At 44.9% G+C, this 17,790-nt stretch overlaps 1 protein-coding gene across 4 annotated transcripts in view; it reads right to left on the reverse strand.

The window, feature by feature from the left end:
• LOC112220583 (glutamate receptor 3-like) overlaps window positions 1-17,790 on the reverse strand; it is a 336,694-nt gene that overhangs the window by 182,066 nt on the left and 136,838 nt on the right. For all 4 annotated transcript variants that reach the window (XM_042303401.1, XM_042303400.1, XM_042303402.1 and 1 more), the window contains exon 3: window positions 9,189-9,428. In XM_042303401.1, coding sequence (XP_042159335.1) covers window positions 9,189-9,428 — 240 coding nt within the window. The remainder of the gene's footprint in view (window positions 1-9,188; window positions 9,429-17,790) is intronic.

A 17,790-nucleotide genomic window follows, 5' to 3' on the forward strand; every position in this document is an offset into this window, starting at 1 on the left:
CACATCCTGCTACTGTCTAGAGGAGAGAATACACATCCTGCTACTGTCTAGAGGGAATACACATCCTGCTACTGTCTAGAGGAGGGAATACACATCCTGCTACTGTCTAGAGAGAATACACATCCTGCTACTGTCTAGAGGGAATACACATCCTGCTACTGTCTAGAGGGAATACACACCCTGTACTGTCTAGAGGGAATACACATCCTGCTACTGTCTAGAGGGAATACACATCCTGCTACTGTCTAGAGGGAATACACATCCTGCTACTGTCTAGAGGAGAATACACATCCCTGCTACTGTCTAGAGGAAATACACATCCTGCTACTGTCTAGAGGAGGGAATACACATCCTGCTACTGTCTAGAGGAGGGAATACACATCCTGCTACTGTCTAGAGGAGGGAATACACATCCTGCTACTGTCTAGAGGAGGGAATACACATCCTGCTACTGTCTAGAGGAGAGAACACACATCCTGCTACTGTCTAGAGGGAATACACATCCTGCTACTGTCTAGAGGGAATAAACATCCTGCTACTGTCTAGAGGGAATACACATCCTGCTACTGTCTAGAGGAGGGAATACACATCCTGCTACTGTCTAGAGGAGGGAATACACATCCTGCTACTGTCTAGAGGGAATACACATCCTGCTTTTGTCTAGAGGGAATACACATCCTGCTACTGTCTAGAGGAGGGAATACACATCCTGCTACTGTCTAGAGGGAATACACATCCTGCTACTGTCTAGAGGAGAGAATACACATCCTGTTACTGTCTAGAGGAGGGAATACACATCCTGATACTGTCTAGAGGGAATACACATCCTGCTACTGTCTAGAGGAGGGAATACACATCCTGCTACTGTCTAGAGGAGGGAATACATCCTGCATCCTGCTACTGTCTAGAGGGAATACACATCCTGCTACTGTCTAGAGGGAATACACATCCTGCTACTGTCTAGAGGGAATACACATCCTGCTACTGTCTAGAGGGAATACACATCCTGCTACTGTCTAGAGGAGGGAATGCACATCCTGCTACTGTCTAGACTGGAGGGAATACACATCCTGGAGGGAATACACATCCTGCTACTGTCTAGAGGAGAGAATACACATCCTGCTACTGTCTAGAGTCTAGAATACACATCCTGCTACTGTCTAGAGGAGGGAAATACACATCCTGCTACTGTCTAGAGGAGAATACACATCCTGCTACTGTCTAGAGGGAATACACATCCTGCTACTGTCTAGAGGGAATACACATCCTGCTACTGTCTAGAGGGAATACACATCCTGCTACTGTCTAGAGGGAATACACATCCTGCTACTGTCTAGAGGGAATACACATCCTGCTACTGTCTAGAGGGAATACACATCCTGCTACTGTCTAGAGGGAATACACATCCTGCTACTGTCTAGAGGGAATACACATCCTGCTACTGTCTAGAGGGAATACACATCCTGCTACTGTCTAGAGGGAATACACATCCTGCTACTGTCTAGAGGGAATACACATCCTGCTACTGTCTAGAGGAGGGAATACACATCCTGCTACTGTCTAGAGGAGGGAATACACATCCTGCTACTGTCTAGAGGTCTAGAGAATACACATCCTGCTACTGTCTAGAGGAGGGAATACACATCCTGCTACTGTCTAGAGGAGGGAATACACATCCTGCTACTGTCTAGAGGGGGAATACACATCCTGCTACTGTCTAGAGGAGAGAATACACATCCTGCTACTGTCTAGAGGGAAATACACATCCTGCTACTGTCTAGAGGGAATACACATCCTGCTACTGTCTAGAGGAGAGAATACACATCCTGCTACTGTCTAGAGGAGGAATACACATCCTGCTACTGTCTAGAGGAGGGAATACACATCCTGCTACTGTCTAGAGGAGGGAATACACATCCTGCTACTGTCTAGAGGGAATACACATCCTGCTACTGTCTAGAGAGAATACCATCCTGCTACTGTCTAGAGGGAATACACATCCTGCTACTGTCTAGAGGGAATACACATCCTGCTACTGTCTAGAGGGAATACACATCCTGCTACTGTCTAGAGGAATACATATCCTGCTACTGTCTAGAGGAGGGAATACACATCCTGCTACTGTCTAGAGGAGGGAATACACATCCTGCTACTGTCTAGAGGAGAGAATACACATCCTGCTACTGTCTAGAGGAGGGAATACACATCCTGCTACTGTCTAGAGGAGAGAATACACATCCTGCTACTGTCTAGAGGGAATACATATCCTGCTACTGTCTAGAGGGAATACACATCCTGCTACTGTCTAGAGGGAATACACATCCTGCTACTGTCTAGAGGGAATACATACACATCCTGCTACTGTCTAGAGGAGGGAATACACATCCTGCTACTGTCTAGAGGGAATACACATCCTGCTACTGTCTAGAGGGAATACACATCCTGCTACTGTCTAGAGGAGAGAATACACATCCTGCTACTGTCTAGAGGAGAAATACACATCCTGCTACTGTCTAGAGGGAATACACATCCTGCTACTGTCTAGAGGGAATACACATCCTGCTACTGTCTAGAGGAATACACATCCTGCTACTGTCTAGAGGAGAGAATACACATCCTGCTACTGTCTAGAGGGAATACACATCCTGCTACTGTCTAGAGGGAATAAACATCCTGCTACTGTCTAGAGGGGGAATACACATCCTGCTACTGTCTAGAGGAGGGAATACACATCCTGCTACTGTCTAGAGGAGGGAATACACATCCTGCTACTGTCTAGAGGGAATACACATCCTGCTACTGTCTAGAGGGGGAATACACATCCTGCTACTGTCTAGAGGAGGGGAATACACATCCTGCTACTGTCTAGAGGAGAATACACATCCTGCTACTGTCTAGAGGAGAATACACATCCTGCTACTGTCTAGAGGAGAATACACATCCTGCTACTGTCTAGAGGAGATACACATCCTGCTACTGTCTAGAGGGAATACACATCCTGCTACTGTCTAGAGGGAATACACATCCTGCTACTGTCTAGAGGAGGGAATACACATCCTGCTACTGTCTAGAGGGAATACACATCCTGCTACTGTCTAGAGGGAATACACATCCTGCTACTGTCTAGAGGGAATACACATCCTGCTACATCCTGCTACTGTCTAGAGGAGGGAATACAAATCCTGCTACTGTCTAGAGGGAATACACATCCTGCTACTGTCTAGAGGGAATACACATCCTGCTACTGTCTAGAGGGAATACACATCCTGCTACTGTCTAGAGGAGGGCTAATACACATCCTGCTACTGTCTAGAGGGAATACACATCCTGCTACTGTCTAGAGGGAATACACATCCTGCTACTGTCTAGAGGGAATACACATCCTGCTACTGTCTAGAGGGAATACACATCCTGCTACTGTCTAGAGGAGGGAATACACATCCTGCTACTGTCTAGAGGGAATACACATCCTGCTACTGTCTAGAGGGAATACACATCCTGCTACTGTCTAGAGGAGAGAATACACATCCTGCTACTGTCTAGAGGGAATACACATCCTGAGTCTAGAGACACATCCTGCTACTGTCTAGAGGGAATACACATCCTGCTACTGTCTAGAGGGAATACACATCCTGCTACTGTCTAGAGGAATACACATCCTGCTACTGTCTAATACACATCCTGCTACTGTCTAGAGGGAATACACATCCTGCTACTGTCTAGAGGAGGGAATACACATCCTGCTACTGTCTAGAGGAGGGAATACACATCCTGCTACTGTCTAGAGGAGGGAATACACATCCTGCTACTGTCTAGAGGGAATACACATCCTGCTACTGTCTAGAGGAGGGAATACATCCTGCTACTGTCTAGAGGAGGGAATACACATCCTGCTACTGTCTAGAGGAGGGAATACACATCCTGCTACTGTCTAGAGGAATACACATCCTGCTACTGTCTAGAGGAGGTCTAGAATACACATCCTGCTACTGTCTAGAGGAATACACATCCTGCTACTGTCTAGAGGGAATACACATCCTGCTACTGTCTAGAGGGAATACACATCCTGCTACTGTCTAGAGGAGGAGAATACACATCCTGCTACTGTCTAGAGGGAATACACATCCTGCTACTGTCTAGAGGGAATACACATCCTGCTACTGTCTAGAGGGAATACACATCCTGCTACTGTCTAGAGGAGGGAATACACATCCTGCTACTGTCTAGAGGGAATACACATCCTGCTACTGTCTAGAGGGAATACACATCCTGCTACTGTCTAGAGGGAATACACATCCTGCTACTGTCTAGAGGAGGGAATACACATCCTGCTACTGTCTAGAGGGAATACACATCCTGCTACTGTCTAGAGGGAATACACATCCTGCTACTGTCTAGAGGGAATACACATCCTGCTACTGTCTAGAGGGAATACACATCCTGCTACTGTCTAGAGGAGGGAATACACATCCTGCTACTGTCTAGAGGGAATACATATCCTGCTACTGTCTAGAGGAGGGAATACACATCCTGCTACTGTCTAGAGGAGAGAATACACATCCTGCTACTGTCTAGAGGGAATACACATCCTGCTACTGTCTAGAGGGAATACACATCCTGCTACTGTCTAGAGGGAATACACATCCTGCTACTGTCTAGAGGAGGAAATACACATCCTGCTACTGTCTAGAGGAGAGAATACACATCCTGCTACTGTCTAGAGGGAATACATATCCTGCTACTGTCTAGAGGGAATACACATCCTGCTACTGTCTAGAGGGAATACACATCCTGCTACTGTCTAGATGGAATACATATCCTGCTACTGTCTAGAGGGAATACATATCCTGCTACTGTCTAGAGGGAATACATATCCTGCTACTGTCTAGAGGGAACACACATCCTGCTACTGTCTAGAGGAGGGAATACACATCCTGCTACTATCTAGAGGGAATACACATCCTGCTACTGTCTAGAGGGAATACACATCCTGCTACTGTCTAGAGGGAATACACATCCTGCTACTGTCTAGAGGAGGGAATACACATCCTGCTACTGTCTAGAGGGAATACATATCCTGCTACTGTCTAGAGGGAATACACATCCTGCTACTGTCTAGAGGGAATACACATCCTGCTACTGTCTAGAGGGAATACATATCCTGCTACTGTCTAGAGGGAATACACATCCTGCTACTGTCTAGAGGGAATACACATCCTGCTACTGTCTAGAGGAGGGAATACACATCCTGCTACTGTCTAGAGGGAATACATATCCTGCTACTGTCTAGAGGGAATACACATCCTGCTACTGTCTAGAGGGAATACATATCCTGCTACTGTCTAGAGGAGAGAATACACATCCTGCTACTGTCTAGAGGGAATACATATCCTGCTACTGTCTAGAGGGAATACACATCCTGCTACTGTCTAGAGGGAATACACATCCTGCTACTGTCTAGAGGGAATACATATCCTGCTACTGTCTAGAGGGAATACATATCCTGCTACTGTCTAGAGGGAATACATATCCTGCTACTGTCTAGAGGGAATACACATCCTGCTACTGTCTAGAGGGAATACACATCCTGCTACTGTCTAGAGAGAATACACATCCTGCTACTGTCTAGAGGGAATACACATCCTGCTACTGTCTAGAGGGAATACATATCCTGCTACTGTCTAGAGGGAATACATATCCTGCTACTGTCTAGAGGGAATACATATCCTGCTACTGTCTAGAGGGAATACACATCCTGCTACTGTCTAGAGGAGGGAATACACATCCTGCTACTGTCTAGAGGGAATACACATCCTGCTACTGTCTAGAGGGAATACACATCCTGCTACTGTCTAGAGGGAATACATATCCTGCTACTGTCTAGAGGGAATACACATCCTGCTACTGTCTAGAGTCTAGAGGAATACACATCCTGCTACTGTCTAGAGGGAATACACATCCTGCTACTGTCTAGAGGAGGGAATACACATCCTGCTACTGTCTAGAGGGAATACATATCCTGCTACTGTCTAGAGGGAATACACATCCTGCTACTGTCTAGAGGGAATACACATCCTGCTACTGTCTAGAGGGAATACATATCCTGCTACTGTCTAGAGGGAATACACATCCTGCTACTGTCTAGAGGGAATACACATCCTGCTACTGTCTAGAGGAGGAGAATACACATCCTGAATACACATCCTGCTACTGTCTAGAGGGAATACATATCCTGCTACTGTCTAGAGGGAATACACATCCTGCTACTGTCTAGAGGGAATACACATCCTGCTACTGTCTAGAGGGAATACACATCCTGCTACTGTCTAGAGGGAATACACATCCTGCTACTGTCTAGAGGGAATACACATCCTGCTACTGTCTAGAGGGAATACATATCCTGCTACTGTCTAGAGGGAATACATATCCTGCTACTGTCTAGAGGGAATACATATCCTGCTACTGTCTAGAGGGAATACACATCCTGCTACTGTCTAGAGGGAATACATATCCTGCTACTGTCTAGAGGGAATACACATCCAGCTACTGTCTAGAGGGAATACACATCCTGCTACTGTCTAGAGGGAATACATATCCTGCTACTGTCTAGAGGGAATACATATCCTGCTACTGTCTAGAGGGAATACATATCCTGCTACTGTCTAGAGGGAATACACATCCTGCTACTGTCTAGAGGAATACACATCCTGCTACTGAGGGAATACACATCCTGCTACTATCTAGAGGGAATACACATCCTGCTACTGTCTAGAGGGAATACAAATCCTGCTACTGTCTAGAGGGAATACACATCCTGCTACTGTCTAGAGGAGGGAATACACATCCTGCTACTGTCTAGAGGAGAGAATACACATCCTGCTACTGTCTAGAGAGAATACACATCCTGCTACTGTCTAGAGGGAATACACATCCTGCTACTGTCTAGAGGGAATACATATCCTGCTACTGTCTAGAGGGAATACACATCCTGCTACTGTCTAGAGGGAATACACATCCTGCTACTGTCTAGAGAGAATACACATCCTGCTACTGTCTAGAGGGAATACATATCCTGCTACTGTCTAGAGGGAATACACATCCTGCTACTGTCTAGAGGGAATACACATCCTGCTACTGTCTATACACATCCTGCTACTGTCTAGAGGGAATACATATCCTGCTACTGTCTAGAGGGAATACATATCCTGCTACTGTCTAGAGGGAGAATACACATCCTGCTACTGTCTAGAGGGAATACATATCCTGCTACTGTCTAGAGGGAATACACATCCTGCTACTGTCTAGAGGGAATACATATCCTGCTACTGTCTAGAGAGAATACACATCCTGCTACTGTCTAGAGGGAATACACATCCTGCTACTGTCTAGAGGGAATACACATCCTGCTACTGTCTAGAGGGAATACACATCCTGCTACTGTCTAGAGGGAATACACAGTGCCAGAAGTGACTACTTCTTCACTATAATATTACAGAACAAGAATGACAAACTACACCCCACATCACTACACCAAACTCTGACTACATGCCGGTATATTGTCACCATAGTCACAACACACACAGGCACACTCAAAGACAAGCACACACACACACACACACACACACACTCCTAACATCTAAAGAACTGTTAATAACTCTTAATTAATACAAATAAATATCCCCTAAAGGCTGTACTATATATACTATAGGCTATACTATACTATAGACTGTACTTTCCATGCTGAAATATATGCCTGGCTGCAGCTGTAGCAGTACACCTAATGTACGATGAGAAACAAAAACCAGCACTGTGATTAAACAGAGATTACCCAACACATTAAGGCTGTGAGATACTGCCCCCAAAGCTTAGTTACAATGACATTCTGCACCCACAGCTTAGTTACAATGACATTCTGCACCCACAGCTTAGTTACAATGACATTCTGCACCCACAGCTTAGTTACAATTACATACTGCACCCACAGCTTAGTTACAATGACACTCTGCACCCACAGCTTAGTTACAATTAAATACTGCACCCACAGCTTAGTTACAATGACATACTGCACCCACAGCTTAGTTACAATGACACTCTGCACCCACAGCATAGTTACAATTAAATACTGCACCCACAGCTTAGTTACAATGACATACTGCACCCACAGCTTAGTTACAATGACATTCTGCACCCACAGCTTAGTTAAAACGCATTACTGCACCCACAGCTTAGTTACAATGACACTCTGTACCCACAGCTTAGTTACAATGACATTCTGTACCCACAGCTTAGTTACAATGACACTCTGTACCCACAGCTTAGTTAAAACGACATTCTGCACCCACAGCTTAGTTACAATGACACTCTGTACCCACAGCTTAGTTAAAATTAAATACTGCACCCACAGCTTAGTTACAATGACATACTGCACCCACAGCTTAGTTAAAACGACATTCTGCACCCACAGCTTAGTTAAAACGCATTATGACAGTTACAATGACACTCTGTACCCAGCTTAGTTACAATGACACTCTGTACCCACAGCTTAGTTAAAACGACATTCTGCACCCACAGCTTAGTTACAATGACACTCTGTACCCACAGCTTAGTTAAAACGCATTACTGCACCCACAGCTTAGTTACAATTAAATACTGCACCCACAGCTTAGTTACAATGACACTCTGTACCCACAGCTTAGGTAAAACGCATTACTGCACCCACAGCTTAGTGACAATTAAATACTGCACCCACAGCTTTGTTACAATGAAATACATTTCTTCCAGTTTAAAAGTAGATGGTGGTTGTGAATGGCCTGTAGATTACATTTCACAGTGCTTATAGAATGTCACCCACTTCCTTGTTTCAACTAGAGGGTAATGTTCCAGCACACTGCACCTGGGGTTTGCATAGTTTGTCATTTTGGCTATGGATATGTTGATGCTGTCAACTGTTTCAAGTGCACCCTCAACTAAACCAAGTCAAGGTCTATGGTAGAACGAACCTGCTAAACCTTACCTACCGCTGTCTGTGTTGCATGTTATATTATATAGCAATATCTACTTTGTAATTTTTCCCGTGAATATGATCAATGTTGATGAACTCAAAAAGTACTTCAATAGCACCTAGCTCTGTCTGTGTGTTTACCTCACAACCTGAACTATCTCAAGGCCTGTAATGGCTTGGCACCTACCTCTGTCGGTGTCGTAGAGGTAAACAAACTTCTGCCACTTGTAGTGTGACAGCAGGCTGAGGACGGCCCCACGCAGTGCAGGTCTCATCTGGATGACAAACTGCACCTCGTTGTCGGTGGGGTAACTGGGCGTGACGAAGGAGGTGTGCAGCGCACCACAGAATGATGTCAGGGTGTTCATGGACTTTTTATCGTAGAAGCCGAAGATGGCATAGACCCCTCGGGAGAACTGAGAGCAGACTGGAGAGAGAGGGAGAGAGGGAGAGAGAGGGAGAGAGGGAGGGAGGGAAGCGTTAGGATGCTTGAGAGAGAAAACAAGATCAGACACACACCCACACATATGTCAAGTGTTTGAAAATTCAAATTTTCTTGGTAGCTACACTGCAGATCAAATCTATAACAGCCAATTTGTGGAATGAGATGTTGCCATAAGACCAGCATAACTCTTTATCAGGGAGCCTATTTGCATAGGATGACATTTATTCAGCTGGGGAAAACACTTGCATTTATTTGTAGATCTGTCATGTTCTCTGGTGAGACCTCAGAACCTGGCAGCAATAAAGACCCAGGCAATGTCGCAAATGACAATACTTTTGACCAGGGCTCATAGGGCTCTGGACAAAAGTAGTGCACTACAAAGGGAATAGGGCTCTGGACAAAAGTAGTGCACTACAAAGGGAATAGGGTATCATTTGGGATTAGGACCCATCCAGTTTAGTCAAGAACAGACCAGGGACTTGTGCTATTGACTATTCTACTATTCTATTGTTTCCACTATGTGGATTGATGGCAGCATTCGTGTGAAACTGAAAGCGGGACCCACTGCTTTTAATCAGGGCAAGGTGACCGGAAACATGACTGAATACAAACAGTGTAGCTATTCCCTCCGCAAGGCTATCAAACAAGCTAAGCGTTAGTATAGAGACAAAGTAGAATCGCAATTCAACGGCTCAGACACAAGAGGTATGTGGCAGGGTCTACAGTCAATCACGGATTACAAAAAGAAAACCAGCCCAGTCACGGACCAGGATGCCTTGCTCCCAGGCAGACTAAATAACTTTTTTGCCCGCTTTGAGGACAATACAGTGCCACTGACACGGCCTGCAACGAAAACATGCGGACTCTCCTTCACTGCAGCCGAGGTGAGTAAAACATTTAAACGTGTTAACCCTCGCAAGGCTGCAGGCCCAGACGGCATCCCCAGCCGCGCCCTCAGAGCATGCGCAGACCAGCTGGCTGGTGTGTTTACGGACATATTCAATCAATCCCTATCCCAGTCTGTTGTTCCCACATGCTTCAAGAGGGCCACCATTGTTCCTGTTCCCAAGAAAGCTAAGGTAACTGAGCTAAATGACTACCGCCCCGTTGCACTCACTTCATCATGAAGTGCTTTGAAAGACTAGTCAAGGACCATATCACCTCCACCCTACCTGACACCCTAGACCCACTCCAATTTGCTTACCGCCCAAATAGGTCCACAGACGATGCAATCTCAACCACACTGCACACTGCCCTAACCCATCTGGACAAGAGGAATACCTATGTGAGAATGCTGTTCATCGACTACAGCTCAGCATTTAACACCATAGTACCCTCCAAACTTGTCATCAAGCTCGAGACCCTGGGTCTCGACCCCGCCCTGTGCAACTGGGTACTGGACTTCCTGACGGGCCGCCCCCAGGTGGTGAGGGTAGGTAACAACATCTCCACCCCGCTGATCCTCAACACTGGGGCCCCACAAGGGTGCGTTCTGAGCCCTCTCCTGTACTCCCTGTTCACCCATGACTGCGTGGCCACGCACGCCTCCAACTCAATCATCAAGTTTACGGACAACACAACAGTGGTAGGCTTGATTACCAACAACGACGAGACGGCCTACAGGGAGAAGGTGAGGGCCCTCAGAGTGTGGTGTAGTGAGGTCTGCACAACGCATCACCGGGGGCAAACTACCTGCCCTCCAGGACACCTACACCACCAGATGTCACAGGAAGGCCATAAAGATCATCAAGGACAACAACCACCCTAGCCACTGCCTGTTCACCCCGCTATCGTCCAGAAGGCGAGGTCAGTACAGGTGCATCAAAGCTGGGACCGAGAGACTGAAAAACAGCTTCTATCTCAAGGCCATCAGACTGTTAAACAGCCTCCACTAACATTGAGTGGCTGCTGCCAACACACTGACTCAACTCCAGCCACATTAATAATGGGAATTGATGGGAATTGATGTAAAATATATCACCAGCCACTTTAAACAATGCTACTTAATATAATGTTTACCCTACATTATTTATCTCATATGTATACATATATACTGTACTCTATATCATCTACTGCATCTTTATGTAATACATGTATCACTAGCCACTTTAAACTATGCCACTTTGTTTACATACTCATCTCATATGTATATACTGTACTCGATACCATCTACTGCATCTTGCCTATGCCGCTCTGTACCATCACTCATTCATATATCTTTATGTACATATTCTTTATCCCTTTACACTTATGTGTATAAGGTAGTAGTTTTGGAATTGTTAGCTAAAGTACTCATTGGTTATTACTGCATTGTCGGAACTAGAAGCACAAGCATTTCGCTACACTCGCATTAACATCTGCTAACCATGTTTATGTGACAAATACAATTTGATTTGATTTGATTTGACATCAGGCAAGCTCAATCAAACCCAGATCAAGTATTTGAAATAATTTCAAATAGTATTTGGTGAAGGTTTAGTAAAGAAACATGCAGCAGGCTAACCTAACGTAGCAGACATAGAAAGACATCTGAGCTGAGTCGTCACTTCCACTTCAAATACTGTATCCCTGACAACCAGACACATCACATTTCTTTCAATGCTGTTAAGGGTGTGTTGTGTCTGATATACACAACTCTACCACTGTTAATCACACTTGAAAGAGATTGGCTTTCCACGTGTTTCCGATTGACAAATCCTACCGTCTGATTAGCTAATCAAGTGTTCCTAACGTTTCCAAGCGTCTGGAATGATACATCCAATCACGTCTGCTGTTTTAATGTCATGTTGACAATTGGTGGTATTAGAACACATTAGCTAGAATGTACCGTGCCTGACGTCTCACACAGGGGCGTCATACACCCCAAAAATCTGAGGAGAGGCACAAAGTACATGAGGATTGCTGGGGGATGGTCCTGTGGGGGCTGGACCCCCCATTCAGATGTTGGAGAAATTTTGCATTTTTCAAACACCTGAAACAGCTTTTTCCTGCAAATCTAGAGCCAAAATCATTATGCATAATTCTATGTAAAAAAATATGTTAATTACTCTGTATATCTAAGCATGCACCAGAGGGTGGTGCCGTCAGCCAATCACATCACAGGCACACTGCCTGCCCTGTCGGACATCTACAGCAACTGGTGTCACAGGAAGGCCAAGATGATCATCAATAAAAAAAATAATCATCACTAGCTGGTCAGTACCCTGCCCTGAACTTAGTCACAGTTACTAGCCGGCTACCACCCGGTACTCAACCCTGCACCTTAGAGACTGTTGCTAGCCGGCTACCACCCGGTTCTCAACCCTGAACCTTAGAGACTGTTACTAGCCGGCTACCACCCGGTTCTCAACCCTGCACCTTACTGTTACCCAGCTACCACCCGGTACTCAACCCTGAACCTTAGAGACTGTTACTACCAGCTACAACCCTGAACCTTAGAGACTGTTACTAGCCAGCTACCACCCGGTTCTCAACCCTGAACCTTAGAGACTGTTACTAGCCAGCTACCACCCTCAACCCTGAACCTTAGAGACTGTTACTAGCCAGCTACCACCCGGTTCTCAACCCTGAACCTCTGTTAAACCTGAACCTTAGAGACTGTTACTAGCCAGCTACCACCCGCTCAACCCTGAACCCTGTTACTAGCCAGCTTCTCAAACCTGAACCTTAGAGACTGCTGCCCCACCCGGTACTAACCCTGAACCTTAGAGACTGCTGCCCTATAGACATAGACACTGAACACTGGTCACTTTAATAATGTTTACATACTGTTTACCCACTTCATATGTATATACTGTTATTCTAGTCACGGCTCATCCTATACATTGCCTTGCAAAAATATTGACCCCCCTTGGTGTTTTTCCTATTTTGTTACATTACAACCTGTAATTTAAATTAATTTGTATTTGGATGTCATGTAATGGACATACACAAAATTGTCCAAATTGGTGAAATTAAATGACAAAAAATTACTTGTTTCAAAAAATTATAAAAAGTAAAAAACGGAAAAGTGATGTGTGCATATGTATTCACCCCCTTTGCTATGAAGCCCCTAAATAAGATCTGGTGCAACCAATTACCTTCAGTAGTCACATAATTAGTTAAATAAAATCCACCTGTGTGCAATCTAAGTGTCACATGATCTGTCACATGATCTCAGTATATATACACACACCTGTTCTGAAAGGCCCCAGAGTCTGCAACACCACTAAGCAAGGGGCACCACCAAGAAAGTGGCATCATGAAGACCAAGGAGCTCTCCAAACAGGTCAGGGACAAAGTTGTGGAGAAGTACAGATCAGGGCTGGGTTCTAAAAAATATCAGAAACGTTGAACATCCCATTTAGTACCATTTAATCATTATAAAAAAATGGAAAGAATATGGCACCACAACAAACCTGCCAAGAGAGGGCCGCCCATCAAAACTCACGGAACAGGCAAGGAGGTCATTAATCAGAGAGGCATCAAAGAGACCAAGGAGAACCCTGAAGAAGCTGCAAAGTGCCACAGCGGAATTTGGAGTATCTGTCCATAGGACCACTTTTAGCCGTACACTCCACGGAGCTGGGCTTTAAGGAAGAGTGGCCAGAAAAAAATAAGCAAACGTGTTTGGTGTTTGTCAAAGTCATGTGGGAGACTCCTCAAACATATGGAGGAAGGTACACTGGTCAGATGAGAGTAAAATTGAGATTTTTGGCCATCAAGGAAAATGCTATGTCTTGGTTTGTATTTTTAGATATTACTGCACTGCTGAATCTGGGAACACAAGCATTTAGTTAGGTATTACTGCACTGTTGGAGCTGGGAACACAAGCATTTAGCTACACCCACGATAACATCTGCTAAATACAGTACCTGTCAAAAGTTTGTACACACCTATTCATTCAAGGGTTTTTCTTTATAAGCTTCTTCAAGTGCAGTCGCAAAAACCATCAAGCACTACGATGAAACTGGCTCTAATATTTTCATGAGGACCGTACCAGGAAGTAAATAGTTACCTCTGCTGCAGAGGATCAGTTCATTAAAGTTAACAGCCTCAGAAATTGCAGCCCAAATAAATGTTTCACAAAGTTCAAGTAACAGACACATGTCAACATCAACTGTTCAGAGGAGACTGTTTGAATCAGGCCTTCATCGTTGTCGAATTGCTGCAAAAAAAACACTACTAAAGCACACCAATAAGAAGAAGAGACTTGCTTGTGGCAAGAATCATGAGCAATGGATATTCGACAGGTTGAAATTTGTTCTTTGGTCTGATGAGTCCAAAGTTTAGATTTTTGGTTCCAACTGCAGTGTCTTTGTGAGACGCAGACTAGGTGAAAGGGTGATCTCCGTGTGTGTGGTTCCCACCGTGAAGTGTGGAGGAGGAGGTGTGATGTGTGGAGGTGCTTTGCTGGTGACACTGCTTAATTTATTTAGATTTTAAGTCACGCTCAACCAGTATGGCTACCACAGCATTCTGATGGTTTGGGACAAGTTGTACCATAGAGTCAAGGTAAAGTAGCCAACAAGTGTTCAGCATATGTGTGAACTCCTTCAAGACTGTTGGAAAAACATTCCAGGTGAAGCTGGATACCAAGACTGTGCAAAGCTGTCATCAAGGTAAAGGGTGGCTATACATTCTGATTTGTTTATCCTTTATTCAGCTAGGCAAGTCAGTTAAGAACAAATTCTCATTCACAATGACGGCCTACCCCAGGCCAAACCCGGACGACGCTGGGCCATTTGTGAGTTGCCCTATGGGACTCCCAATCACAGCCGGATGTGATGCAGCCCAGATTTGAACCAGGTACTGTAGTGATGACTCTTGCACTGAGATGCAGTGTCTGACAACACTGCGCTACTCAGGAGCCAAAAAAACAATAACCCACATCTCCCCATGAACTTTTATCTCTAGTCACAATGAGAGAGAGAGAGAGAGAGAGAACTCCAAACCAAATCATGAGAAAACAAAAAGATAATTACTCGACACATTGGAAAGAATCAACAACAACAAAAGCTAAACAGAGAGTACACAGTGGCAGAATACCTGACCACTGTGACTGACACAAACGTACGGAAAGCCTTGACTATGTACAGACTCAGTGAGCATAGCCTTGCTATTGAGAAATTCGCCATAGGCAGGCCTGGCTCTCAAGAGAAGACAGGCTATGTGCACACTGCCCACAAAATGAGCTGCACTTCTCAACCTACTGCCAAATGTATGCCCATATTAGAGACACATATTTCCCTCAGATTACACAGACCCACAAAGAATTTGAAAAATAAACCCAATTTTGATAAACTCCCATATCTACTGGGTGAAATACCACAGTGTGCCATCACAGCAGCAAGATGTGTGACCTGTTGCCACAAGAAAACGGCAACCAGTGAAGAACAAACACCATTGTAAATACAACCCATTTTTATGTTTATTTATTTTCCCTTTTGTACTTTAACTCTTTGCACATAATGTGACATTTGAAATGTATTTTGTGAGTGTAATGTTTACTGTCAATTTTTGTTTATTTCACTTTTTTAAAATTATCTATTTAACTTGCTTAAGGAATGTAAACATATGTTTCCCATGCTAATAACACCCTTAAATTGAATTGAATTGAGACAGAGAGAGACCAATCTCTTTCTCCCTCTCTCTTTCACTAGCTATCTCTTTCTCCCTCTCTTTCTCCCTCTCTTTTTAACAAGCCATAACAATATCCCTGTTATCCCTCTAGAGCTTTATGGAGCATAGATTGGACCCAAAGACGAATTCATCATTCATCCAGGAGAGAGAGAGAGGTCTGGCCGGCTTGTCAGGGATAAATGCTCAACGGAGTAACGCTGTGCTCCAGCTTTGTGTCTCATCCCTCTCGTAATTAGGTGAAACTGAAATAAATGTGGTAGGTGGAAACAAAGTGTGTGTGTTTGTGTGTGTGTGTGTGTGTGTGTGTGTGTGTGTGTGTGTGTGGAGGCATGTGTGTGTGTGTGTTTGGTGGCATGCGTGTGTGTGTGTGTGTGTGTGTGTGTGTGTGTGTGTGTGTGTGTGTGTGTGTGTGTGTGTCCGGAGGCATGCGTTATCAGTTTGGATAACTCAGAGATTCCTTGTGTGTCACATTGAATTTCAATATTGCATATTTACTTCACAAGCAACACACACAATTAGAGAACACTGGCACACACAAAAACTCTTGCCCAATTTGCCCTCCGCCTTCTACTTTGCTTGTCCCACGCACGCAACCCCCCTACAAAACACACAACAACAACTACCCCCGGGCGCCGATGACGTTGATGTCGATTAAGGCAGTCTCCGCACCTCTATATGATTTAGAGAGATTGGGTTAAATGTGGAAGACACATCTCGGTTGAATGCATTCAGTTGTGCAACTGACTAGGTATCCCAGGCCGCCAGCATGTGTTGCCCTCATTTCCTTTAATCAGGCCACTCAACAGGGCTACAAGGGTATGTGTGTGTGTTTCAGATACATCACCAGAGAAGGCTGGGCTTAAACCCTCGTTAACAGGCTGTCCCGAAACACTCGTTAACAGGCTGTCCTGAAACCCTCGTTAACAGGCTGTCCTGTAAGCTGGCCTGAAACCCTAGTTAACAGGCTGTCCTGAAACCCTCGTTAACAGGCTGTCCTGTAAACTTGCCTGAAACCCTCGTTAACAGGCTATTCTGTAAGCTGGCCTGAAACACTCGTTAACAGGCTGTCCTGAAACCCTAGTTAACAGGCTGTTCTGTAAGCTGTCCTGAAACCCTAGTTAACAGGCTGTCCTGTAAGCTGTCCTGAAACCCTAGTTAACAGGCTGTCCTGTAAACTGGCCTTAAACCCTAGTTAACAGGCTGTCCTGAAACACTAGTTAACAGGCTGTCCTGTAAACTGGCCTGAAACACTAGTTAACAGGCTGTCCTGAAACACTAAACAGGCTGTCCTGTAAGCCCTGAAACCCTAGTTAACAGGCTGTCCTGTAAGCTGTCCTGAAACACTAGTTAACAGGCTGTCCTGTAAACTGGCCTGAAACACTAGTTAACAGAATGTCCTGTAATCTGGCCTTAAACCCTAGTTAACAGGCTGTCCTGAAACCCTAGTTAACAGGCTGTCCTGTAAGCTGGCCTTAAACCCTAGTTAACAGGCTGTCCTGAAACCCTAGTTAACATGCTGTCCTGTAAACTGGCCTGAAACACTAGTTAACAGGCTGTCCTGTAAACTGGCCTGAAACCCTAGTTAACAGGCTGTCCTGTAAACTGGCCTGAAACACTCGTTAACAGGCTGTCCTGAAACCCTAGTTAACAGGCTGTCCTGTAAACTGGCCTGAAACCCTAGTTAACAGGCTGTCCTGTAAGCTGGCCTGAAACACTAGTTAAC

Source organism: Oncorhynchus tshawytscha, linkage group LG21 (assembly GCF_018296145.1).
Source record: "Oncorhynchus tshawytscha isolate Ot180627B linkage group LG21, Otsh_v2.0, whole genome shotgun sequence".
Taxonomy (NCBI): Eukaryota; Metazoa; Chordata; class Actinopteri; order Salmoniformes; family Salmonidae; genus Oncorhynchus; species Oncorhynchus tshawytscha.